The sequence below is a fragment of the Sphaerodactylus townsendi genome, linkage group LG01 (assembly GCF_021028975.2).
Source record: "Sphaerodactylus townsendi isolate TG3544 linkage group LG01, MPM_Stown_v2.3, whole genome shotgun sequence".
Lineage (NCBI taxonomy): Eukaryota > Metazoa > Chordata > Lepidosauria > Squamata > Sphaerodactylidae > Sphaerodactylus > Sphaerodactylus townsendi.
In genome coordinates, this window is record NC_059425.1 from 122090632 (window position 1) to 122115695 (window position 25064).

Genomic DNA, 25064 nt, shown 5'->3' on the forward strand with positions numbered 1-25064 from the left:
AGGCCTAACTGCCCCCTTTCTGGACTGGTCTTCTCCTGACTGGGTTTTGAACTGAGGTTGGACAGACACTAGCCTGGACAGCCAAGCTGCCAAGCACCTGAGCAGCGGATTCACCTTCCACCAAGCCCAGGGCTTTTCCTCACACTCTTTCAAGCCTCCTCAGCCTGAATAGAGCAGTCTGACATCTTGTCAGAACGCACAAGAAGCAACAGATCTCTCTCCCTGATCTGCACTCAGCTTTCTGGAACCTAGTCCAAGAACGAACCAAGACCAAAGAACCCTCAGCACTCCAGCTGCCTCCTTTTCTTCTCCCTGGCAATTTCCTCCAGTCAATCAGGACTGGGCAGGACTTAATTATTTCAGGGCAGTCTCTCCCTGGAAACCACTTCCCAAATATGGGCATTTGTCACACACCCCAAGGGCCCAGCTGGCCTTTTGGGGGGAGTAGGGGGAGAGGGAAGGCTTCTACTGGCACCCCAAGGGCCCAGCTGGCCTTTTGGAATGGTTGGGGGAGGAGAACTTCTGCTGGCCCCCTAAAGGCCCAGCTGACCTTTTGAGGGGGAGTAGGGGGAGTGTACAGCTGGCGAGTGTTGGAGTGTACAGGCTAATCTGAATTCCCCAGATAAGCCTCAACAGCTCAGGTGGCAGAGCGGGGAATCAAACCTGGTTCTTCCAGATCAGAGTACACCTGCTCTTAACCACTATGCCACTGCTGCTTCTGCTTCTGCTGGGCTCCCAAGGGCCCAGCTGGCCTTTGGGGGTGGTTGGAGGGAGAGGGAAGGCTTCTGCCTGGCCCCCAACAGCCCGGGTCACGCCACCACCCCAACTCCCACTCACTTTTGGAGGCTCTGCTTCAGTTTCAGGTAACCGGCAGGGCCTGGAGGTCTCCCTCCCACTCCTGCCTGGTAAGCTCCACTTTCTAGGCTGGCTTCAGTCCCCCCCTTAGGGCTCTTAAGAGGAAAGTTCGTCAAAAGGCCAGCTGGGCCCTTGGGGGGGCTGGCAGAAGGCTTCCCTCTCGCCCCAAAAGGCCAGCTGGGCCTTTGGGGGGCCACAGTGGGGTAGGAGGTTAAGAGCTCATGTATCTAATCTGGAGGAACCGGGTTTGATTCCCAGCTCTGCCACCTGAGCTGTGGAGGCTTATCTGGGGAATTCAGGTTAGCCTGCGCACTCCCACAAACGCCAGCTGGGTGACCTTGGGCTAGTCACAGCTTCTCGGAGCTCTCTCAGCCCCACCTACCTCACAGGGGGTTTGTTGTGAGGGGGGAAGGGCAAGGAGATTGTAAGCCCCTTTGAGTCTCCTGCAGGAGAGAAAGGGGCGGGGGATATAAATCCAAACTCTTCTTCTTCTTCTTCTTAAAGGGAAAGATGCTTTCCCTTTAAGAGCCTGGGTTTTAAGGGAGGGGCAGAACCGGTTCTGTGAACTAGACAAAAATTAGTTACAGGTTCTAGCAAACTGTTGCAAATCATCTGAATCCCATCTCTGGTCCCCAAGATTTTGTATGTGAAAAACAGAAAGAAAGTCCCTCTATTACCATCGCAGAATGAGAGCAGAGACCCAGCTGCACTTGGAAACAGAACAATTGCCCTGGGGGACCTTTGGTCGGGATTTTATGCTTTTGAACTGCTGCTGACCACTCTTAGGGAGTCTCAGCTCTCTAGAATCAAGCAGTATTTTGGAAATTCCCTCCTTAACAGGCAGCCTTGAAATATCATGGAAAGAGAGTGATTAGGGACACTTCTGTACCAGAAAAACGATAGTTCTACAGACTCCCTGGAAGATACCTCATCTAATTATTAATCATGCCCCTATTGGACCTGAAGATTACCTATTAGTTAACAGCTTCCCTCTCAATCCTCACTACATCCTGATGAAAGACAGTTAACCATTAATTTCAATATCTTGAGAAAAGGAGGGATAATTAAACTAACAAAAATTAACATATTTGGCTTAGCTGAACAAAAAACAGGATTTATTAGAACAATTAATACCCTACAGAAAATCCTGTTATATAAATGGCCTGCCACGGTGGTGATGATTCACTTCCAATCAATCACCTTGCATTACTCATTTCTAGCGTACTGTCATTTACACATGGCTTGGGGGTGGGGCTTACACAGAACAGGTAAAAAACAACACACACAAAACAGCAAAACATGGTGGATACTCACTGACTCGCACGCTCACCCTTCTTCCCCACTTCTGAATAATTAGAGTCACTGTACCATCTGTAGCTGCCTGAGGAGGAGCAGGCACAGGCATCAGCTGCTCCCCATAGGAGGGTTGCAACTGCTGGCAGTTACATATGTGCTGCTAACTGTTGTGCGGCAATACAGGCAGGGACGTAGGTACAGATTTTTTACGGGGGGGTTCGGGGGTGAAGCCACACCCCCACCCGCCCCTAAGGCATGGCCACACCTCCCCAAGCCCCACCCCTGGCCCAGCGCTTATAAAAGCAGCTCTCCAAGGTCGGGGATGGCAGACTCCCCTGCCCTGCCCTCCTCTGCCCCTCCCCTCTGGGCAGAGGCACAAAGGGTAAATGGAGCCTGGTGCAAAATCTGAGTTTTGCGCTCCCCCCCCCCACCGGGCAGCTGCTGTGATGCTGGAATCCACCCCCAAAAAGCATCACTTTCAATGGTGTTTAAACTAGAGAGCCCAAATTCTCCTTTTAAATCCACCTTAAAGGGAGAATCTGGGGTCATTGAAAGTGATGCTGTTTTGGGGTAGATTATCCCCCACCCTGAAACAGCATCACTTTCAATGTGGTGTAGTGGTTAAGAGCAGGTGCATTCTACTCTGGAGGAACCGGGTTTGATTCCTTGCTCTGCCACTTGGGCTGTGGAGGCTTATCTGGGGAATTCAGATTAGCCTGTGCACTCCCACACATGCCAGCTGGGTAACCCTGGGCTAGTCACAGCTTTTCGGAGCTCTCTCACAGGGTGTTTGTTGTGAAGGAGCAAGGGCAAGGAGATTGTAAGCCCCTTTGAGTCTCCTACAGGAGAGAAAGGGGGGATATAAATCCAAACTCTTCTTCTTCTTCTAAACTCCGACCTTTCAGATTCTCCTCCCTTTAAATCCATGCCGAAGGGGGTGGATTTTAAAAAGGAGAATCTGGGGAAATTCTTAAGGGTGCCTGGCTGTCAGGGGTGCATCATGGTTAGCATAGAAGCACCAAACTTTCAGGGTATCTTTTAGGGAAAGTCTCTCCTAATGATAAAGCTCATCCAGGATTATGAAGTTTATTCAGGGGGGGTCCAAAGCCAAGTAGGACCCTCAAAGGTGTAGCCCCCATCTCCTATTAGCTCCCATTGGAAACAATGGGGGATGGGGGCACCCCTTTTGGGAGTCCATAGCTTTGGACCCGCTGGACCAAACTTCACAAAACCTGGGTGATATCAATAAGAGACTCTCTTGATAGTACATCTCAAGTTTGGTGAAGTTTGGTTCAGGATATCCAAAGTTATGGACCCTCAAAGATGTAGCCTTCATCTTCTATTAGCTTCCATTGGAAACAATGGAGGATGGGGGAACCCCCTTTGGGAGTCCATAACTTTGGACCCTATGAACCAAACCTCACCAAACCTGGGTAGTGTCATCAGGAGAGTCCCCCAAACAATCCCTGAAAGTTTGGTGCTGCTAGCCCAAACAATGCACCCCCTGCAGGCCAAAAACCAAAAAAGCACTAAAATGTTTTTAAAACCCACAAATGGAGGGGCGGAGCTTCGGACATGAATGGAGGGGTTTCAAACCCAAGAACCCCTCCCTTACCTATGTCCATGAATACAGGCATCTGGGAAGAGAAGCAGGTGCCCAGGAAGAGGAGGAGGGAGCTGGTGAAACGGGGCCGAGGGGGGAGGAAAGGCAGGAGTCAGCCTCACTGGTAGGCACCATTAACCCTTGCATGCCAATGTAGGCATCCGGGAAAAGGAGGGAGCTGGTGATACAGGGCCAAGGGGGAAAGAAGGGCAGGAGCGGTTGACCCCTTTGGTGGCTGCTGTTAACCCCCCAACAGTTTTCTAGAGCAAGTTGTATCTGTAGTACAATAGGCTTTATTGCTAGTGTATTTACATTTCATGTAACAAATGTGTATCTGCTCAGCCTATAAATCAGGTGAATAATCAGTTGTCTAAAAACATCAGCATGCCCAGCTGTCCTCACAAGTTATTAACACAATTAAATGCAACATAGTCCTGCTTGGTTGTAATTGGTACCTTATGTAATCTTATTTCAACTTGAGGCTGTTACAACACAGTATTGATCAACAAGAAGACAGTTGCTTCTAGAGCTAAAATAATTCTTTATACCTGTGTGAGGACTTATTTCTGTTTTAATCATACTCACCACTTCCACCCTGAGCAGCAAGTCCCTCATCTTCAAAAATATCAAAACTCTCCTGCCGGGTTCGAGCTGTTTCTGTCCCAAGTATCTCAAGAGGCATTCTTAGAACAGTAAGATTATACTGAAGAGAGTGGGACAGATCATAGCTATAGCTAAGACACAAATAAAGAAGATTACAGAAGCATCTCTAAAACATTTGGTTAGATCAGGGGTCCCTAACATGGTATCAGAGGGCATCATAGTACCCACCAATACTTTCGCTGGTGCCCAAGTCTTTTAAGGAAGTCGGTGGAGTCAGGTAGGGCTTTTGCCCTGCAAGGCGTTTGATTGGCTATACAATTTTTTAAAAATGTTTCTTTGGCAGCAGCTGCCTGCACACCACAAGCATCTACAATGTGTTACTGAAGTTAAACTATGGTAGCCATTTTGTTGCTGCATCCACCATGCTGTGCCCCAATACCAAACATGCCTGCAGGATAAAAAAGGTTGGGGAACCCCTGGGTTAGGTGATCAAAAGCTAACCCAAATAATCACAAAAAGGAACTGAGGCAGAGTACACAGACTACAAGGATTCTGCTCCGCCATGACACAACCTGGATGATTTTGGGATTAACTCTCTCTAGCATAGCTTTCTCACAAGATTATTACAATATGATCACAAAAGGGAATATCTGTATGAATGTCATCCATATGAAGGATTAGTGGGCAGATGACAGAAGATTGTTAGACACTGTCACATTCCAGATAAGGGGGATCACAGGGGTTCAATCTACAGAATGGGCTTGAAAGGAATTATTTTCTGAATAATAGTTCTGAATATATTCTGAAGAATAGGTCATATCACTCTAAACTGAGATAGAGGGCTTCTGTCATTACTACCTATACATGATCAAACGTTTCTATCAATGCTATAAAATCTCCTACAATTGCTGTTGAGAGCTAGGCTTTTTTATTTTTTTTTCAGTGATCAAGCACTCCACTAGGCATCCAGATAGAGCCAAAAGCAAGAAGTGGAACTACCTTCTATATAAAAGCAGAAGAATTTTAGAATATGGATGGTGGCAATTAAGAAAAATGATCACATTATAACGTGGTGTAGTGGTTAAGAGCAGGTGACTCTAATCTTGAGAACTGGGTTTGATTCCCCATTTTCCCACATGAGCAGCAGACTCTTATCTGGTGAACTGGATTTGTATCCTCACTCCTAAACATGAAGCCTGCTGGATGACCTTGGGCTAATCACAGTTCTCTCAGAACTTTCTCAGCCCCATCTATCTCACAAGATATCTACAGGGAGTGGAAGTGAATGGAGTTTGTAAGCTGGTTTGAGATTTCTTACAGGAGAGAAAGTCACAGGATAAATCCAAACTCTACTCTTCTTCTACACATTTATTTACTTCATTGTATCCCATCTTTCTCCCCAGTGGGGACCCAACATGGCTTATATTGTTCTCCTCTCCTCCATTTTATCCTCCTCCTCCATTTTATCTTCACATTTTTTCCACACTGTGAGCTAGGTTAGGCTGAGGGTGTGTGAAAGGCCCAAGGTCTCCCAGTGAGTATTCATGGCATGGCGGGGATTTGAAACCAGGTGTCCCAGATAGGCCAACACTCTTAACCACTATATCACACTGTCTCTCATACAGGGGCTTAATGGACAAGAAGGGAGCTTGGGAATGTTTTTGCAGTGACTAGAGGCCTCTAAACACTGAGATATCACACAGAGATTTCTATGTTTTTCTGTTTCTGTACATTTTACATTAAGGAAGTATTTAAGATGATAATAACTATATTTTTTAAAAATGGAAATACTGGTCTAACATCTTCATCTTTCCATATTATTTTTGGAAAGACAGTACAATCCCTGATCCTTCATTGACTAAAAGATTATAATAATTCTATAGTAAGGTGGACCTGATGCAAAACACATACCTGAAATAAAAATTACTAGACAGATCCACATTCTGAAAAATTCGAAGATATCTAAACAAAAATAAAACAGATTTGTTTAAAACAGTATTTTTACATAACACTTTTCTTGGTCCTGGAACTCTGTCCTCTCCTGCAACAATAATCTATAATGTGCTATGGCTGCAACAGACACTGATTAATCTGTTTGGTCTGGCCCGAATGCTTATAACATTAGTGAATGCAAAATTTTCCTCCAGAAAGAAATGCCATTAGAGAAAAAACAGACACGAATATTTGTGCTCATGACAGAGTACAAAGCCTATGCATCTGAGATTGCATAGAATTCTTGCTTATAAAAAACACGATCCCTGTATAATTCCCAAACTATCTAATATACTATATAGCATTCTGCCTATCAAGCTCCTATAGCAAAGACAGTTAACTTTGGTATTCTCCAGATAGCAATCCAAGGGCAAAAAACATATTTCATTATATAAGCCAATTCTGATGGGCAGCCAGGCTCTCTATTAGTTTCAGCTAGGACTAAGGGGACAGAATAGTGAAGTACATGAAAACACAAGAGGAGAGACATTATATGTAAAGAACCTAAAAAGAGATTTAATTTACTGCAATAGTTAGAATAATTCCTTCTAAAAAGAATTGGTTAGTATATCATGCCATAGAAAAAGTTGACTACATCATAATTATCCTAAAAACATTCTGGCAATCATTAAAAATGTTCATAAGCTGGAATGAAACTGCTCAACACCGGTATGTCTGCAAACAGTGTACTTTCTGTACGTGAACCCAAAATTATGTTTGGGAGAGCGGTGACGATGGTGGAGGTAGGTAAAGGGGGGGTTTCTCGGGTTCAACCCCCTCCCATTACATATCCAACTTGCTTGAAATAATGCTTGGAATGGAACAGCCGGAAACCCCTTAGTCACCAAACCCACCCCATTAAAATATATATACCTACGTCACTGGGTGGAGGGAAAATGGCACAGTTCTTAAGAACAAGAAGAGCTGTACAGTCAGGGGCAAATGCTGAATACTGGAAATTTATTAAACACTGAGGGACAGAGAACCCAGTTGATGAAAGTGGGTAGAGTAAACCAGCAGACAGATAGAGGGACACTAAAAAAAGAGCAGCTGGAAAACACAGAAGTCCAAGGACAAAGTAATGTGGGTGTACAAACTTAAGGAGGCAGCAAGGGCCAAGGCATAATGGAGTAGTTAGTCTAAATTTCACATTTTGATTAACATACCAAATATTTGTTGGATTCTTTTCTTTAGAGATATAGTTATAAAAAATAAAGGTTTATAAAATCTATCACACAGTTCCCTATGAAAGATGTTAACTAAATAAGCCCTGATCATCCATTTGGAAAGTTGTAATCTTATGAGGAAATCAGGATTGGAGTACAGGATCACTTACCTTGTTTCATCAGGATGAGTCACTCGTACAGATTCATTTGGAATATAGATCATATTTGTATCTTCTATTTTATATATTGCGTGCCCTCCAATATCTGCCATTTTTCTCCTCTTTGTAATTAGTACAATGTAATAACCTTCTAAAAATCTGACAAAACCTACAGAAAACAGAGCAAATTGCTTTAATAGTAACTTGTACTTCATATTTGATTTTGTACTCAAGAAAACACTGTTCTGTTTTTTATAATCCTTTTATAGTTTCCAACATCTCATAGTTTCTTACAAGTCAGAAAACTTTAGATAGCAAAGACTGTCATTTGTGAATTATTTTCTTTGAATAATCTGGCCAGCAGTAGCATAGAAAGCATTAATTTTTAAATTGTATTCTAAATCATAAATGAATCTAAATTAAAATCTGTTCTTTTCAAAATGGCTGCTTACTTGGACATTTTTCCAATTTACAAAATTATTTGCTGGATGCTAAAAATCTTTTCTATCAAAGGTTAACCCAGGTGAACTACAGAAGCCTAATCAATCTCTGATGCTTCATTGTGGCTGACTGTGCCATGACCATTTTAAGTTAATAGGGGATAACTGGCCAATATTTTTTTGTTCTTCACATGAAAATGGCTGTTAAATTTTGATGTACATCATATTACTATTCCACATTACTAGTGGTCCTTAGTTTATATTGTGAGAAGAAGGAAGTTGTGTGTGGGGGTGGGGGGGGGGGTGGGAGATCCTATTCGCAATATCCTGATAATATGAAAAATATAAATAAATGACTCTTCTTACCTACTATACCAAAAGCAGAGACTGCTCGTGAAAGTCCAGAGGTGCCCTTCTGTCCAATTTTTGTCCTGTTTCCCAAATCTAAACGGCCAAGCAGTTCTCTCACTTCTTGCTGGGTATATACATGCTTAGAAATGAAAATGTGTAATCATTATCAAAAATGAATTCCCTTCAAATGACACTGGATAGCGTATATACAGACTGCTATAGAAAGGAATGCATCTGTTTCTTAATGGAAAAAAACAGTAGCGGTATTATCCATCTACCCTCCTATTCTTTTTAAGAGACCTTAGACAAAAAATGTAATTCCAACTTAAACTGGAATAACATACAATGTTTAATTAACATTAATTCATTTAAAACATATTAAAGCAGTTATTTCTTAGGTAAAATAATGCTCACAAATATGTACATACGTTGCTATACATTAAAATGAACAAGTTTATTTACATCAGTGAGTTTTTATAGCTAAATATCTGGGGAGCGGGGGAGGGGGGGAATCCATCAGCAGAAGGGGCTGAGGACAGCATATCTTTTCCAAATTCTCTGCTACTCAACAGCCATTTGTGATCCCAGTAAAGTTTAGCTCTGGGTTCCCAGGACCCCATAAGGTCTAACAGCCACACAGATTGGGAGCCTGCAACGAGACGGAAGATGGTGGAACAAACTTGCCCTGTCTCTTCCATAAGTGCAGCAACTGTTAGCAGATCTCCCTATTGCTTTTCACAGAAACTTTACATCTGTAAATTTAATAGGATAGGAGGAAGAATGCCTCAGTCCAGAGACCTAGCTAGGGAAAATGGAGCCTGGTGCCCCCCCCCCCCCCATGTTCGTTTGTGTTTTTTGTATTTTTTAGTGTTTGTTCAGTTTTTGGGCTGCAGGGAGCGCAGTTTTTAGGTGCAGCACCAAATACAGGGTATCTTTAGGAGACTCTCCTGATGATACCACCCAGGTTTGGTAAAGTTTGGTTCAGGGGGTTCAAATTTATGGACCCTCAAAGGTGCAGCAGGCCCATCTCCTGTTAGCTCCCATTGGAAACAATGGGAGATGGGGCAACCCCTTTGGGAGTCCATAACTTTGGACCCCCTGAACCAAACCTCACCAAACCTGGCTACTATCATCAGAAGAGTCTCCTAAAGATACCCGAAAATTTTGGTGCTGCTAGCCTAAAAACTGCGCCCCCTGCAGGCCAAAAACTGAAAAAACACTAAAAATACAAAAACCACAAACCTGAATTTTTGCGCCCTCTCAGGCATGCTCCCGGTGCAACGTGCACCCCCTGGTCCCCTTGTAGCTTCGCCTCTGCCTCAGTCCCTCTTCTGAAACACACTTTCTATAGTGTTAGAGATGGTACTCATGAATCACCCCCACACGTTCCAATTCCCAAGTCACAGCAGAAGAGGACCCACCTTAAAAATGTATTCACCCATTTTTTTCTATTTGATATACTTCCCAGAACACATTCTCTTAAGAAATCATTCCAAGCTGAAGTTAAAAAAAAACAACCAATCCCCTTCTTTCAAATACTTCAGCCTAGCTTCTCTATTGGGAAACTATATCAAAAAATAAATATGGCTTCTGAAAAGCAACTTGCTAAAGGAAAAAGAGTTTGAGTTGTTTTAAACTCAAAGGAATACAATATGTTGAAATATTAAATCACTCTTTAATATTGTTTTCCTCGTCAGAATTCCTCAAATTGTGAAGTACTCACCCTATCATCAATAACAACTAAATCCTTTGGTTCTGTGCGATCAATTTTCAAAACACGGTATTTGGTTTCTGCATGATTGCTCCCAACAAGAAAATACCGCTGGATGTGACAGAAATAGATATTGCAGAAAGTTAAAAGCAGCAATAAAACCATTATTAACATACCCATAAACATACCAAGCAGTGGCAGACAAAAATCTTTCTGAATAACGCAAAACATTTGAAAAAGTAAAAGTTTTTCTTCTAAGTACTTTTGTAAGCTAGACAAAGATGCAATCCCTAGGTCAGGGGTAGGGAACCTGCGGCTCGAGAGCCGCATGCGGCTCTTCTGCCCTTGCGCTGCGGCTCCACGAGCCGAGCCACCAGCCCCATCCATGCCCGCCCTGCAGGCAGCAGGGCAAGCGCACCAATTGCCTGCGGCCGGCTGGGCCACGCCGCGGGCTTCCCCTCTCACCCGCCCCGTTTGAGCGGGGCGGGTGCTTTCCCGGCGGCCGGCAAGGCTGAGCTGCTGGCTTCATCCTTGCCTGCCCTGCAGGCAGCAGGGCGGGCGCACCAATTGCCCGGCTTCCCCTCTCGCCCGCCCCGTTGGAGCGGCGAGGCTGAGCTGCTGGCCGCATCCTTGCCCGCCCTGCAGGCAGCAGGGCGGACGCATCCATGCGCTTCTCAGAATGAGCGGAGTAAAAGGTAAAAAACCCAATATATATAGTGTTATCTTTATTTTAAATGTCAAAAATTATTTGCGGCTCCAAGTGTTTTCTTTTCCCGTGGAAAACGGGTCCAAATGGCTCTTTGAGTGTTAAAGGTTCCCTACCCCTGCCCTAGGTTATATAGAATTTTTACTCCAATTACAAAGCCTAAAAGAAAACCATCCAAATTTGATGCAAAGAAAGCCCAGTTTTGCTATTGTAGTTTTCCTCCATGGAAGAATAAGCAGACTGGCATCCTAGCAGAAACTAAATAAGATAGACTCCACAAGTCATAAATGCAAAGCTTTATAGAAAGCTGCTTATTTAAAGCAGTTGTCTTTGATCTCTGCAGACACAAGACAAATCTTTAACCCCTATGTGGCAGCATAGGACCCACTAACCTAGAAACCCCGTAACAGAAAATCACGATATGACAGGAAGGAGGGGACAGGACAATTTGGTCCAATTTGGAATGAGTCCTTACCAATTAATGTACAGAGTGAAGGTTTTGTTCTAGAAGTCAATGTTATAACCTCAACACTATAATGACTAGTACCCAGAGGCGTTCCTCCCATTGAGCAGAGTGGGCAGTTGCCCAGGGTGCCCCCTTGTGGAGGGCACAAAAACTGCAGGTTTGTGGGATTTTTTGTATTTTCAGTGTTTTCCTGTTTTTGGCCAGCAGAGGGCGCAGTTTTTAGGCTAGCAGCACCAATATTTCAGGGATGTTTCGGGAGACTCTCCTGATGCTTCCACCCAGGTTTGGTGAGGTTTGGTTCAGGGAGTCCAAAGTTATGGACTCCCAAAGGGGGTGCCCCATCCCCCATTGTTTCCAATGGGAGCTAATAGGAGATGGGGCTGCTGCACTTTTGAGGGTCCATAACTTTGGACCCCATGAACCAAACTGCACAAAACCTGGGTGGTATAATTAGGAGAGTCTCCTAAAGATACACTGGAAGTTTGGTGCTGCTAGCTTAACAATTGCACCCCTGACAGCAAGCACCCTCCAAATTTCCCCAGATTTTCCTTTTAACCCCCCCCCCCCCCGGCAAGGATTTAAAGGGAGAATCTGAGGTCCCCAGTTTTAACATTGAAAGTGATGCTGTTTCAGGGTGGGTGAGAATCAACCCCAAAATAGCATCACTTTTAATGTTGTTTAAATTGGGAACCCCAGATTCTCCCTTTAAGGTGGATTTAAAAGGAGAATCTGGGCTCCCTAGTTTAAACACCACTGAAAATGATGCTGTTTGGGGGTGGATTCCAGCATCACTTGTTTAAACTAGGGAGCCCAGATTCTCCTTTTAAATCCTCTTTAAAGGGAGAATCTGGGGTTTCCTGTTTAAATAACATTGAAAGTGATGCTGTTTCCCCCAATTAGGGGGACTGGATACAACACCATAAAATGTTTTAATAACAGTAATAAAACATTTTGAAAGCATTTTGAAAATGTTTTCCCAAAAAATTATTTCTGCTGTGTGGCATGGCCTATTGCTGTGTTCAGATTTGTGAGTTGGGGCATGTTCTATAATGTGATGGTGACTTTGAAACGACCTGGTGTAAAAAATCATTGTTTGGTCACGGTGGGGAGGGCAGCTGCCGGGGGGGGCGGGGGCAGCAAACTCCAGTTTGCCTAGATACGCCACTGGGCATAGCTACAAGGCGGCTGGGGCGGGGGGTGCACATCATCGACATGGCAGTCCCCGATGACAGCAGGGTCTTTGAAAAAGAACACGAGAAGGTCACTAGATACCACGATTTGAAAATCGAGCTTCAGCGTTTATGGCACAAACCAGCTGAGGTAGTCCCAGTGGTAATTGGCATGCTGGGCGCCATCCCGAAAACACTAGGGCAGCAATTGAAACATCTTCACATTGGTCAAATTCAGAAGGCAGCCCTGCTGGTATCCACACGAATACTGCGCCGATACATTACAACTTCCTAGGTCTCTGGGTGAGGCTCGAATTGTAATGAAGGCCACAACCAGCTAAAGATCTGGCAGCTGTGAAATCTACAATAATAATAATAATAATAATAATAATAATAATAATAATAATAATAATAATAATGATGATGATGATGATGATGATGATGATGATGATGATAATAACCTTTATTAGGCATTGAGAGAAAGAAAGAAAGAAAGAAAGAAAGAAAGAAAGAAAGAAAGAAAGAAAGAAAGAAAGAAAGAAAGAAAGAAAGAAAGAAAGAAAGAAAACAAGCATTGGCAGGAACGGAGTGGATTTAAAAAGAGAATCTGGGGAAATTTAGGGGGTGCCTGTTGTCAGGGGTGCAATTATTAAGTATCTTCGTGAGACCCTACTGATGATACCACCCAGGTTTGGTGAAGTTTGGTTCAGGGGGTCCAAAGTTATGGACCCTCAAAGGTGTAGCCCCCATCTCCTATTAGCTCCCATTGGAAACAATGGGGGATGGGGCACTCCCTTTGGGAGTCCATAACTTTGGACTCCCTAAACCATACCTCACCAAACCTGGATCATATCATCAGGAGAGTCTCCCAAAACATCCCTGAAATTGTGGTGCTGCTAGCCTAAAATCTGCACCCCCTGCAGGCCAAAAACAGAAAAAACACTGAAAATACAAAATCCCCCACAAACGAACCTACAATTTTGTCGCCCACCACAAGGTGGCACCCTGGGCAGCTGCCCACTTTGCCCAGTAGGAGGAACGCCTCTGACAACCTGTTATTTAAATTTTTTAAAATTCAAAGAATAGTGGGCTTGGTCCAAAGTTTCTCATCTGCTGATGGAGGCACCATTATAGTAAGGGTTTTTTTAAAAAAAATACAACACATGTGTAACAGAATCGAACTTATTACTGCTCTTTGAGAAAAATCAAATGTCACCTATTTTAACAATTTGTTGTTATTAATGCAATTGGCTTTTGTACTTTGACACACTAAACTTTTTTTTTTAATCCCAGATGTCATTTACTACATTTTCTGTTTCTGACTGCAATCTTTAGGTGGCTTTCTAGCCAGCTGTACCATATATACTACGTGACAAAAGAGCAAATAAAACTAAATTAGTTTCTATGCTGAGTATAATTGACAGCACAAACAGAGTGCAGGACTGGATGAGGTGTGCTGTTCTTGCTTTTTAAAACCGACACCGCTGTTTTGCAGAAAACAGAATGCATGTTTACACCAACAGCACATTATTGTTATTTATGTGCATATTTATTTAGAAGTCAGCCTAAACTCTATGACCCTCAATCCATGAAACTCAAGTAAGCAGACAGTTCTAACCTTATGTTGGTGTGTGAAAATAATAAGAAGCATGATGCTTTGCTCACAATCTCATGATTTTTTTTCACAAAACGATAAACAGAATTTAAAAGGAGCAGCTAACATTTCCCCATTCACTATCAGTATACCTCCTCCAGAAAGTCCTTTCACAAAGTTAGGAGCAGCTTTCAAATACTTCTGAAAACAAAAAAAATATTTGTGACGACTAGCATACTCAGAATTTCACTTATCTGAGACTTCTCAATGGCCATTACAACATGTTCACCCACTGTTGGCCATCAATGCTTAACATGACTGAGAGAATGTCTACTGACTAAACTGGGTTTTAATTTGTTTTGCTGTTGTATATATTTTGATGGTTGTTTTACTGATTCTTCCCTATGTTGTGAGATGATGGTTAAGATGTAGTATAAAATAACTTATGCCCAGGATGAGCACAGAAGTTCTTTACACACAACAAAGATGCAAACACATAGATGATATATACAATCATAGAAATATAGAGCTGGAAGGGACCTCCAGGGTCACCTCGTCCAACACCCTGCACAATGCAAGAAATTCACAATTCCCTCCTGCCACACCTCCAGTGACCTCTGCTCCATGCCATGAAGGTGGCAAAAAAACCTCCAGGATCCCTGGCCAATTTGGCCAGAAGAAAATTGCTTCCAGACCCCAAAGTGATTGGCATTACCCTGGGCATATAAGAAAAGGCCACAAGAGCCCAGCACTAGTGCAACCGTTCCTGCCCTCTCTCTATGATGTAAGTTCACAGAATTAGCATTGCTGTCAGATGGCCCTCTAGCCTCTGCTTAAAACCTCCAATCGCTACAGTGAATAGGAAAGCCAGAAACTAACGGAGTATCTATCTTACTTATTATTTATTATTATTATTATTTATTTAATTTGGTATACCGCCCAATCCCCGGAGGGCTCTGGGCGGTGTACAACATAAAATCACATAAAAACATCACAGGCATCCATAAATTATAATAAAAACAGCAGTTATAATATATCTAGATGGCGTGAGGAAGAAATCTCAGGATTCACTGGGGTGATCTCTCAGAGTTAGTCATTCATGTGGGTCTTGATTTTTTAATATCACAACTCTGCTTGAGCTAGAACGATTCTTGTAACAGAATCCTTTATCTAAATTAAGAATGTGTTGTTTCATCAAAGGTTATAAAACAACCATTTTAACTGATTGAAAGGAAAAGTTCATTATCTCCTCATGGGAAACTAAACACTCACGAGAAGAGATTTCAATACTGCATTATTGTATATTAAGCTTACCAGTCTATTATCCCTAAAACAATAAAAGTCACTGAAATAATTCCGAAGAGAAAAGAGATGCACACTTTTGCTTGGCAGTTTTGTAAGATTTAAGCCTTAGCAATGTTCTGCAAGCTACTCATACTGGCTGTGATGCAAAAAAGGAATCAGGTAATATGCATACAGCGTAATCCCATGTGCGGTTGTACCCAAGTGCATATTCAATAACCCTATGTGGTTTTTGTAATAAAGCTGGGTGGGGGGGGCGGGGGCAGCAGTATGTGGACTTTCTTTATGGGATCTTTTAGACAATTAAAGGCTCCCAGCTTAAAGAATTCTTTGGGAAGAGGGAACTAGGCTTGAACAATGGAAACCAGGGATACTTATCTTCTAAAACCAATTCCTACCTCCATTCCCCCACTTCTCCAAGCTGTGCAGTTTCGAGGAGCCTGGAAAAGGGGGGAAAGGAATTCCTTGATATTAGAATATGCCTGCCATGTAAGCTATCTTGTCCAAGCTCAAATCCCCCTCCTAAGTATCCATTCAGCAGTGAGAGGAACTTCAACCATCATTATTCAGATGAGGAGACTTCAGTTTTGTGGGACATACAACTTCTCAAGCACCCAGGCTATATTCCTAATTATATTTAGACTAGACTATTACAACGTCCTGTACTTGGGACTATCCTTGAAGATAGTTTGGGGGGTGCAGGTAGAACTCATTATGTGACCCCAATCTTGGGGGGTGCAGGTAGAACTCATTATGTGACCCCCAATCTGGTTTTCAATCTGCTCCCAAGGTCAATTCAAAATTTCAAACCTTGAAAGCCATTTGTAGCATCTTCAGAAATACATTATTTCTGTGTCTGGTGTTCTGTACCTCTGAGGAGGTGAGTTATCCCTTTCCCCCCATAAATTGTGTGTTAAAGCAACTTCGTGTTAATGAGGTTATCCCCAGTACAGACATGGAAAAAGATGACACATTTAATCCCTGGTACATGATATCCACACCAGAATAGATCTGATTCTTGTATCCTTCTATTCAGCCTCTCAAATGTTACAAGCCAATTTTGGCATTAAAGCATGGTCAGGCCATGTATTGGCATACAGACCATGTATTAGCATACTGTTTGATATCCTAGAATAGTAGGTTTTATCTTCCACAGTGACCTTATTGTACATATTTGAAAATTAATAATTATGTTTTAGAAATTCAGAACGGTTTGGGGTATTTGTATTTCAATGTAATATATCTTCCACCCACCATAGAAGTCTCTTAAGCACTTGACTTCATAGTCTAAGCCAGTTACAAGTTGTTCCTTAGGGGAAGGAACAGCCAAGTCTAGGAAATGGCATTCTCTCTGTCCAAACTCTTCTGAGGATAAAGACCCCCCACCCTGTTATGAAGTAATGGTCACACCATATCTTTGCTATACCATCAGACTCTGGGCTTGTAATAAAGGAAAGGATAATGCTTTTTTGAAACCCTAGGATGCTTTGATGAGAAGAAAAAGACTTCAATTGTCACAGCTTAGGAGGAGCTAGAGACACACTGAAACTTTCCTACATCAGCTCGTAGTAAATCAGCTGTCACTGAAGAAAACTCTAGTGCAGTTCTGGCCCCCACCGAGTGTCCTCTTTTAGATTTGAAAATACAAAGACAAACAAAAACAAACTAATGTCAAACATACTCAGTTCAAATATAGATTCAAGAATTGGCTGCGCCCCACTGAGACAGAGGCGTAAGATCAATGAGGTGAAGTAGTTTTCAAAAAGCAATAATGCAAACTCTATATCTTACCAGACAGCCTCTTCCTGAAGAGTGGAGAGTCTCATCCACAAGAACATAAGGAAGAGCCTGCTGGATCAGACTAGAGTCCATCTAGTCCAGCACTCTGCTACTCGCAGTGGCCCACCAGATGCCTTTGGGAGCTCACATGCAGGATGTGAAAGCAATGGCCTTCTGTTGCTGCTGCTCCAGAGCACCTGGTCTGCTAAGGCATTTGCAATCATAGAACAAGGAACACCAAGATTGGTAGCCATAGATCAACTTCTCCTCCATAAATCTGTCCAAGCTCCTTTTAAAGATATCCAGGTTAGTGGCCATCACCACCTCCTGTGGCAGCATATTCCATTCTTTGATTAAAATCAAGCAAGCTCTGGACAAAGCAAGCTTTTCACTTTTAAACACAATTTTAACCATACCTGGTCTACTAATAATTCCAGCCAGAGCATAGTTTGAATCTAGTGACAAAAGCCACTTCTAGATGTACTCATCATGGAATTAATATATGCTTTATTAATGTTTCATATTACAGAACACACCAACGCTATTTCTCATGTAACTTACTAACATATATGTTATAGATATAGATATAGATAACGCCCATTAGAAGAATTATAAATATACCATTTCCTGAAGAAAGTGTCTTGTCGCTTTAATAGAGGCTAAATGTGGGGAAATGGGCAACAGAAGCTTTGCACAGCATGCAGGTAAATAACATCCTATTAAGCCTCTTTTGAAGGACACTTTATTTCAGGAAATCAGCAACACTACTGCTGCAGTAAACTCGGATTTTAAAGAAAGTGTAAGTGTATAACCTCATTCCTCACAATCTCCAGGCAGTGGACAATGCGACTGTGAGTTCATCAGGAATATGCTCCTGAACAACTGCTGAATAAAATTGCAGCTGTCTTTTGGTCAGAAACTAAATCAACACTGATTGGGAGATCAGCTAGAAGCTGGGTTATGACCTCCCCCAGCAAGTTCCTGTATTCTAGCCTTGTAGTGTTCACTGGACACAGGAAAATTTCAGCAGGTTTCAGATACCAACTCACAGCTGACTGGGGATTACCTGGGAAAGGGTTTCTAACCACACACATCTTGCCACCCTATAAAAATCACTACATGGTGAAGTTGGAGATCAGAAGCAATGCAAAAGGAAGAGAAAGAGATCACTTCTATTTCTCTGGAGAAATGGGAACAGAAATAGTTTTTCTGATCTCCTTACAACAAAAGGGAGAGGAGAAAGAGATTGTTTCTTTTCCTTTGCAGCCTACGCAAAGAACTTGGGTGGGGGAAAAAGAAGTGATTTGTCCTCCATTTCTCTAGCTGAGAACTTGAACTAGAACGCAGGAATCAATAAGGTCTTTTATTAACTCTCCACTACATTTACTGCATCTCAGGAACTCTGGGATGCAGCTGAGAGTAGCTTCAGATGACTGCCAATAGTTGCAGTGAGACCCAGTGAGAAAAAAACAACTGACCAGCACAGAGATTTATTGGATTCATGATCACCCCTGGCAAAAAGGGTAGATGTGCTGATAGATGTGCAAGCATCCCTATATAAAATAAGTCAAAAGTAGAAGTGAGAATAAGTAGACCCAGTGAGAAAAAAGAAATGCAAAAACATCCTTAGTTGTTGTAGAGATGCCAATCATGTTGCTTCATAGTGGAAGGAAGGAAGGAAGGAAGGAAGGAAGGAAGGAAGGAAGGAAGGCGAGAGAGTTAGATTTATATCCCCTTTTCTCTCCTGTAGGAGACTCAAAGGGGCTTACAAACTCATTTCCCTTCCCTCTCACAACAAACACCCTGTGAGGTAGGTGGGGCTGAGAGAGTTCAGAAGAGTCACCCAGCTGGCATGTGTTGGAGTGTACAGGCTAATCTGAATTCCTCAGATAAGCCTCCACAGCTCAGGCGGCAGAGTGGGGAATCAAACCCAATTTCCCCAGATTAGAGTACACCTGCTCTTAACCACTGCACCACTGCTGCTCCTGAACAGATTCATGAAATAATGTAAGAGCTCTACTGGATCAGACCAAGGGCCTATCTAGTCCAGTTTCATATCCAACACATTAACCATGTTTTTCAAAAACCACACAGACATGAACACAGGTATTCAGAGAGATGTGCTGCTTCAGAACATTGACGTTTCACTTAACTATTGCAACCACATTTTCCTGAACATGAAATTGTTAATAGCATTTTGAGCTGTTTGATCAGTTCTATTTATTTTGATTAATGATTTGTTACCTTAAATATGAGATCAAACAAGACACAAATGTCTAAATAAACAAGCAAAAATGCAGTGGTGGTAAAACACAACACACACCCTTCCCCCATGATTTCTTATGCTATACCATGTATGTGCTCCTGCACACCTGACCTTATGTCTAAAGGAAAGAAGTTCTGACAACTATCATAAGCATCTGCTTGACAATAAACTTATGGGCAAGCGGAATCCAAGGGAAATATTTGAGGTGAAGGGTCCCATGTTCAGTACTTAAGTTTGCAATTCATTCTACATGCATTTGAGTAGTGTCAGCACCATCAACAGCCAAAATACATAGAAGTTTATTCAGAAACAAGTGCCCGGGATAAATTTTAAAACGTTGTCCTAAAATGGTCAGACTTCTGAACACAAGATTTAAACTGCGTTCACTGAACTCCCCTTGCCTCTCTCTCTCTCTTTCTCAGCGAAAAAGTCACATGCCTTGCCTGCTTCCGCAGTACTCATGGCTTGTCAAGCACTAGGAGAGACAAGCAGGGGTAGTGACGTTACTTACAGCTCTGGTCTCGTACAGCACCAACTTCTGCACAGAGCTGATGATCGGAGCCGAAACAGGCATCGTAGGGGGAAGAGAGAGGGACTTTCCCTCAGTCTGATGCCCACCCCCAGACCTGCTGGGGCGTCACTTCTTTTTCGGGAGACTCTGGCTTCAAGGGGAGGTAGCGAGGACCACAAAGCCACCCTCTCCTCGCTCAACCAACGGGAGACCCAATGCGAAAACAAGACGGAGCATTAATTCCGTCCACCGCTGAACCAGAGGCAGGTCGTCCAGCATTCATTGTGAGCAGTCGCAGAAGAATGACAAAGGAAGAACGGCTGAAGGTCACCTGACAGTGCTTGAGGCTGAGGCAGCCATTTTAAGTGTGGGATTCCTGCCTGTCGTCCTAGGTGTGGGGCAGACATTACATTTGATTGCGACGATTGGTGGGGTGGGATTCTACACTATATTAAGTGCCGCCGCCAATAAGGCGCTGGACAATCTGAAGCGTCCTTCCTTAAGGATTAAGCACAATGAGCCCTAAGCATTAAGATCACTGAACACGATTAGGTCTGAGCACGATTAGGTCCTTGCGTGCAATTTTGCATCCTATTCACTTAACAGCAAACGCCATTAAATCCCCGTGAAGAGTGTCTCCAAATCAATTCTATTTTCATTCTGTATCCTGTACAAGCCGCCTTGGGATCTTTCGAGATAGAAATATGATTTTAAAAAACCGCCTCCAGCCAACGTGGATTCTTCCCTTCGGCTCCCTATCCTATTTCAGGGACAGCGAGAATTCCGCGTCACGAGCGCCTCATCAGGGGTTAATGTCCCAACCGACGTCGCCGTCGACCAGTAAAACTACAAGTGCCATGTCCAAAAATCAGACTCGCGAAGCGCGGCCCGACCTCGGCTCTGTTGATTGGGTGACCCGAGTGGGGAGGGACCAAGAGGCGGATCGGGTGACGGTCTCCATGGTTACAAGGGGTACACAAATCTCTGCAGACCGTGGCCAAGTATCACACTCAAGGCCCGCTGGCGCTAAACTCCCTGTAAGTGGTCTCTGGATGATCCCCTGCCCTATGCCACCTACTTGCGTACTCAAGATGGCTTAGGGCACATTAACTCTAGAGGGGTAGCAATGTTAGAGTGCCCTAGTGCTCGAAAGTATGTGCTGAACTAAAATGTGTGCTGCCACCAGGTGCCTGTTTATTAAGGTGGATGAAAAACCACTCAAGAATACTGCTTTTGAAAAGAAACTCTTCCTACACTCTGGAAACTGACCAATGTTTTTTTTGTTACAGCAACATAATTTTTTAAGATCAAAAATGCCTACCTGCCTGTAAATCAACCACACATGATAATTTTAATAATAATCTCTTCCTTCGTAATGTAGGTGTAATGATGTCAACTCCTCAGCCAGAGCAGTCTTATCCCTTTGTAGATTTATATGGTGAAGATGAAGCTGACAAAGCATTTCTTATGTCTAAGCCGACCTGCTTCCTCGTCCTTGGAAAACCGGTAAGACAGAATTTTCAGTTTGATTAAACTTGGACCTCATTCTGATTTGATATTTGAAACTTCCAGCCACCTCAGGTTCTCAGCAGCAATTTTGTTTTGCAGTCACAATGATTTTTTCAAGTGCTGTCAGATTTAATTGACTTAATGTTTGTGTGTATGTTAAATGTTGTCAAGTTGCTACTGACTTATAGTGACGCTATAAATTGATGATCTTTAATATGTCCTATGATTAAAAGCTTTGGGCAGGCCTTGCCAATTAAGGCCATTGGCTTTAAAAAAATATATATTTTATTGAATTTGTATTCCGCCCATTCCCAACCGGGGTTGGACTCAGAATCATAAACTCAAACAGTTAGAAGTGACCTCAAGAGCTGAACCGTCCAACCCAGTCCAACCCTCACCACTAAGGAACACACAGTCAAAGCACTCCTGATAGATTGCCATCCAGCCTCTGTTTAAAAGCCTCCAAAGGAGTCTTCATCACCCTCCGAGGCAGCGTATTCCACTGTCGAACAGCCCTTACCATCAGGAAGTTCTTGCTAATGTTTAGGTGGAATTTCTTCCATAATTTGAGTTCCTTACTCCATGTCTTAGTCTCTGGAGCAGCAGAAAACCAGCTTGCTCCATCTTCAACAAGACATCCCTTCAAAAATTTAAATTTGCTGGGTTTTTATTTTGCATCACTACCAGTTTTCTCACCAGCAGGAAATAATGGCTTCAGTTTATATTTTTCCAGCATGGAACTCTCATAAAGACAGAATCAGATTAGTTTGGTTATTTTAGCCTCTAGGGTTAGCAAAGTTAAAAACATCTAATGTTATTTTGCTTTGAAAGCCACCAAGGATGGCCTGAGGACAGCTTTAGTTTATTTAAAGTACAGGAAATATACTGTACAATATACCGTGAAAAAATGCTGGATTTCTGTTCTAGTGGCATCTAGCCTGAATAACTTTTCTAGTTGCTATTACAGTTAAGTTCAGTGTATCAATCTGTGCATTTGCAACCAATATTTTATGTATTACAAAATAATTCTAGTTTTAAACTGTCTTTTTCATTTCAAGGGAGTTGGGAAGAAAACATTCGCTACAAAATTAGCACAGATTTGGAAATGCACACTCATAGATGGTAACTATTGTGCTCATTTGTTAACATTCTATGCTATCTATGCTTTTCATTTGCTTATTAACATTCCAGTGGTGCCTGTTGAAGTCTGAAACACACATACAGAATCAAAACTCATGCTACTGTAATGGAGAAGTGAATGTTTTGCATCGGTCATAGGCATTTATGTATAGTGACCATAATGTCATGACAAGTTGTATATAATGCCTATTTTTGTGGCACTGCTGAAATTGAGAGTTTGATAAACTCTCAATGAATATTTCTTATGTGACATGGCTGCTTACATGCCTTTTACAGCAATAACAAAAACCAAGTACATTTTCTCCTATGCAATACCCTACCACGTAAAGACTTTATTTATTTGGGAATTTGTTGAATAAATGAAAGGCTCCTTCAATGTAGCAAAGATCCCACCAGTACATTTGTATTATAATATCAGCATGCAGGTTTGGGTCTAATTCTGCCATAGTCTAATTATCGGCACAAGACCCAAAGCTAATTTGATCTATACCTGAAGCTATAGCAGAACAGGTTCTGGTGGGTTTTCTGGGCTGTGTAGCCGTGATCTGGTGGATCTTGTTCCTAACATTTCGCCTGCATCTGTGGCTGGCATCTTCAGAGATGTATCACAGAGAAAAGTCTGTTTCTCACTGTGTCTAGTGGGAAGTGAAAGTTTAGTGTGATGTATTGTCCATGTCCCAGGGTGGGGAACCAGTCATTAAGTTTTGGGTGGAACTTGATATGCAAATGTGTGGTTGAGTGCACTGTATTGCGGGTGGGGTTATCAGTCCATTTTTTAAGTACAGGGAGCCAGACTTTGCTAATTTTCAGAGTCTCTTCTTTCTTATTGAAGTTGTCTTAGTGTTTGTGAATTTCAATGGCCTCCCTGTGCAGTCTGACATAGTAACCTTCTGAATTGTCCAGAATTTCAGTGTTCTCAAATAAAATGTTATGTCCAGTTTTGTTTAACACATGTTCTGCAACTGCAGATTTTTCAGGATGGTTAAGCTGACAGTGCCTTTCGTGCTCCTTAATACGAGTCTGAATGCTGCATTTTGTGGTTCCTTTGTGGACCTTTCCAGAGCTGCAGTGTATGCGATAGACTCCTGCAGAAGTGAGGGGGTCTCTCTTGTCCTTTGTAGAACGTAGCATCTGCTGTATTTTCCTGGTGGGTTTGAAGATGGTTTGTAGGTAATGCTTGTAGGTATAGCAGAACAATTTGTTATATTCAACAAAGCTGAGTTGCTTGCAGGATGATTAGATTGAGTCCTACTAGTGAACTCCAACATAGACAAAACAGGCCGCAATCTCATTTTATTTGATGAAACTTCAAAGGCAATAGAAACTTGTAAAATGTTTCTGCCAAAAGCTAAGGAACATAGCATAGTAGTTATTATTTTTTCATCGTAGGAAAAATGTGGAAATATCTTTGAATGACCATATTGGCATTTGAGTTCTTCAAGTATATGTGAAAGTCAAATCAATAGATACTTAAATAGGACGCAGAATATACACATATTTAGAATCTTGATCTGGTATTGCTCTGCGTTGTTGAACCTATCAGGGAGACTTTGGGTGGAAGAAGCCATTGTTGCAATATCTCTTGCTGTTGAGAAGTGATTAAGGGAGATGTGCGTTCTCATGGGGTGTAACTAATTGAGGTGATGTTAATTAGTTATACCCCAAGACTAAGGTCTGAACTGAGAGCTGACAAGGTTAGATGCCTACCAAATCCACCCAGATATTCTGGGTCACCTCAGGACAGTTAGCTAGAAGCTGTGGAATAGGGTAATAGGAGCACACTTTGCCGCCCCCTCCAAGAATCTCACCCAAATGACCAATTGCTTTTCTTTCTTTCTTTCTTTCTTTCTTTCTTTCTTTCTTTCTTTCTTTCTTTCTTTCTTTCTTTCTTTCTTTCTTTCTTTCTTTCTTTCTTTCTTTCTTTCTTTCTTTCTTTCTTTCTTTCTTTCTTTCTTTCTTTTCCTTTTAGACATGCTGATACCAGTGGGGAAGAATAAGTCATTCTTTACAACATTATTATGGTGGGAAAGGAACCATCATCAGCGATTGTGGTGATGGAAGAGAAAGCAACAACTATTGAGTTGGAAATGTGTCTGTGATAGGGCTGGGAGAGAAGGGAGTTGTAATACACGCAAAGCATGCCATGTTCCATGGGCCCCTAGAAACTTGCAGGTGGTCATGGGTAAATTATTATCACCCAGGGAACTCAGGCTTTGGGAATAGTTGACAGAAAAAAGTTTCAGGACAGAAAAAAGTACTTCCTCTCCCTGTTGGGCTGATTCAGAATCAGCAAGATTCTGCATAAAAATCTGAGGATCTGTGGCAAATTAACCAGTTTGTTTCCCACAAAATGATTTCTCTAAGATTCTGCTCTTCCATTCTTATAGTGATTTCTGAGTAATCGCATGCATTTTAAAGACTGGGATCTTTGCTTTTTGTCTGCAATA

At 42.4% G+C, this 25064-nt stretch overlaps 2 protein-coding genes across 8 annotated transcripts in view; one reads left to right on the forward strand and one right to left on the reverse strand.

The window, feature by feature from the left end:
* The window catches only part of FIG4 (FIG4 phosphoinositide 5-phosphatase), an 88025-nt gene extending 67773 nt beyond the window's left edge, over positions 1-20252 (reverse strand). The window contains exons 1-6 of the mRNA XM_048492888.1: positions 19969-20252; positions 10188-10286; positions 8480-8603; positions 7686-7842; positions 6269-6319; positions 4340-4488 (exon numbers count right to left, since the gene is read on the reverse strand). Of these exons, the coding sequence (XP_048348845.1) occupies positions 4340-4488; positions 6269-6319; positions 7686-7842; positions 8480-8603; positions 10188-10286; positions 19969-20031 (643 nt within the window). The 5' untranslated portion in view covers positions 20032-20252. The remainder of the gene's footprint in view (positions 1-4339; positions 4489-6268; positions 6320-7685; positions 7843-8479; positions 8604-10187; positions 10287-19968) is intronic.
* A 671-nt stretch (positions 20253-20923) lies between these two features.
* AK9 (adenylate kinase 9) overlaps positions 20924-25064 on the forward strand; it is a 94378-nt gene continuing 90237 nt past the window's right edge. For all 7 annotated transcript variants that reach the window (XM_048492898.1, XM_048492906.1, XM_048492913.1 and 4 more), the window contains exons 1-3: positions 20924-21005; positions 21350-21474; positions 22536-22599. In XM_048492898.1, coding sequence (XP_048348855.1) covers positions 21355-21474; positions 22536-22599 — 184 coding nt within the window. In that variant the 5' untranslated portion in view covers positions 20924-21005; positions 21350-21354. The remainder of the gene's footprint in view (positions 21006-21349; positions 21475-22535; positions 22600-25064) is intronic.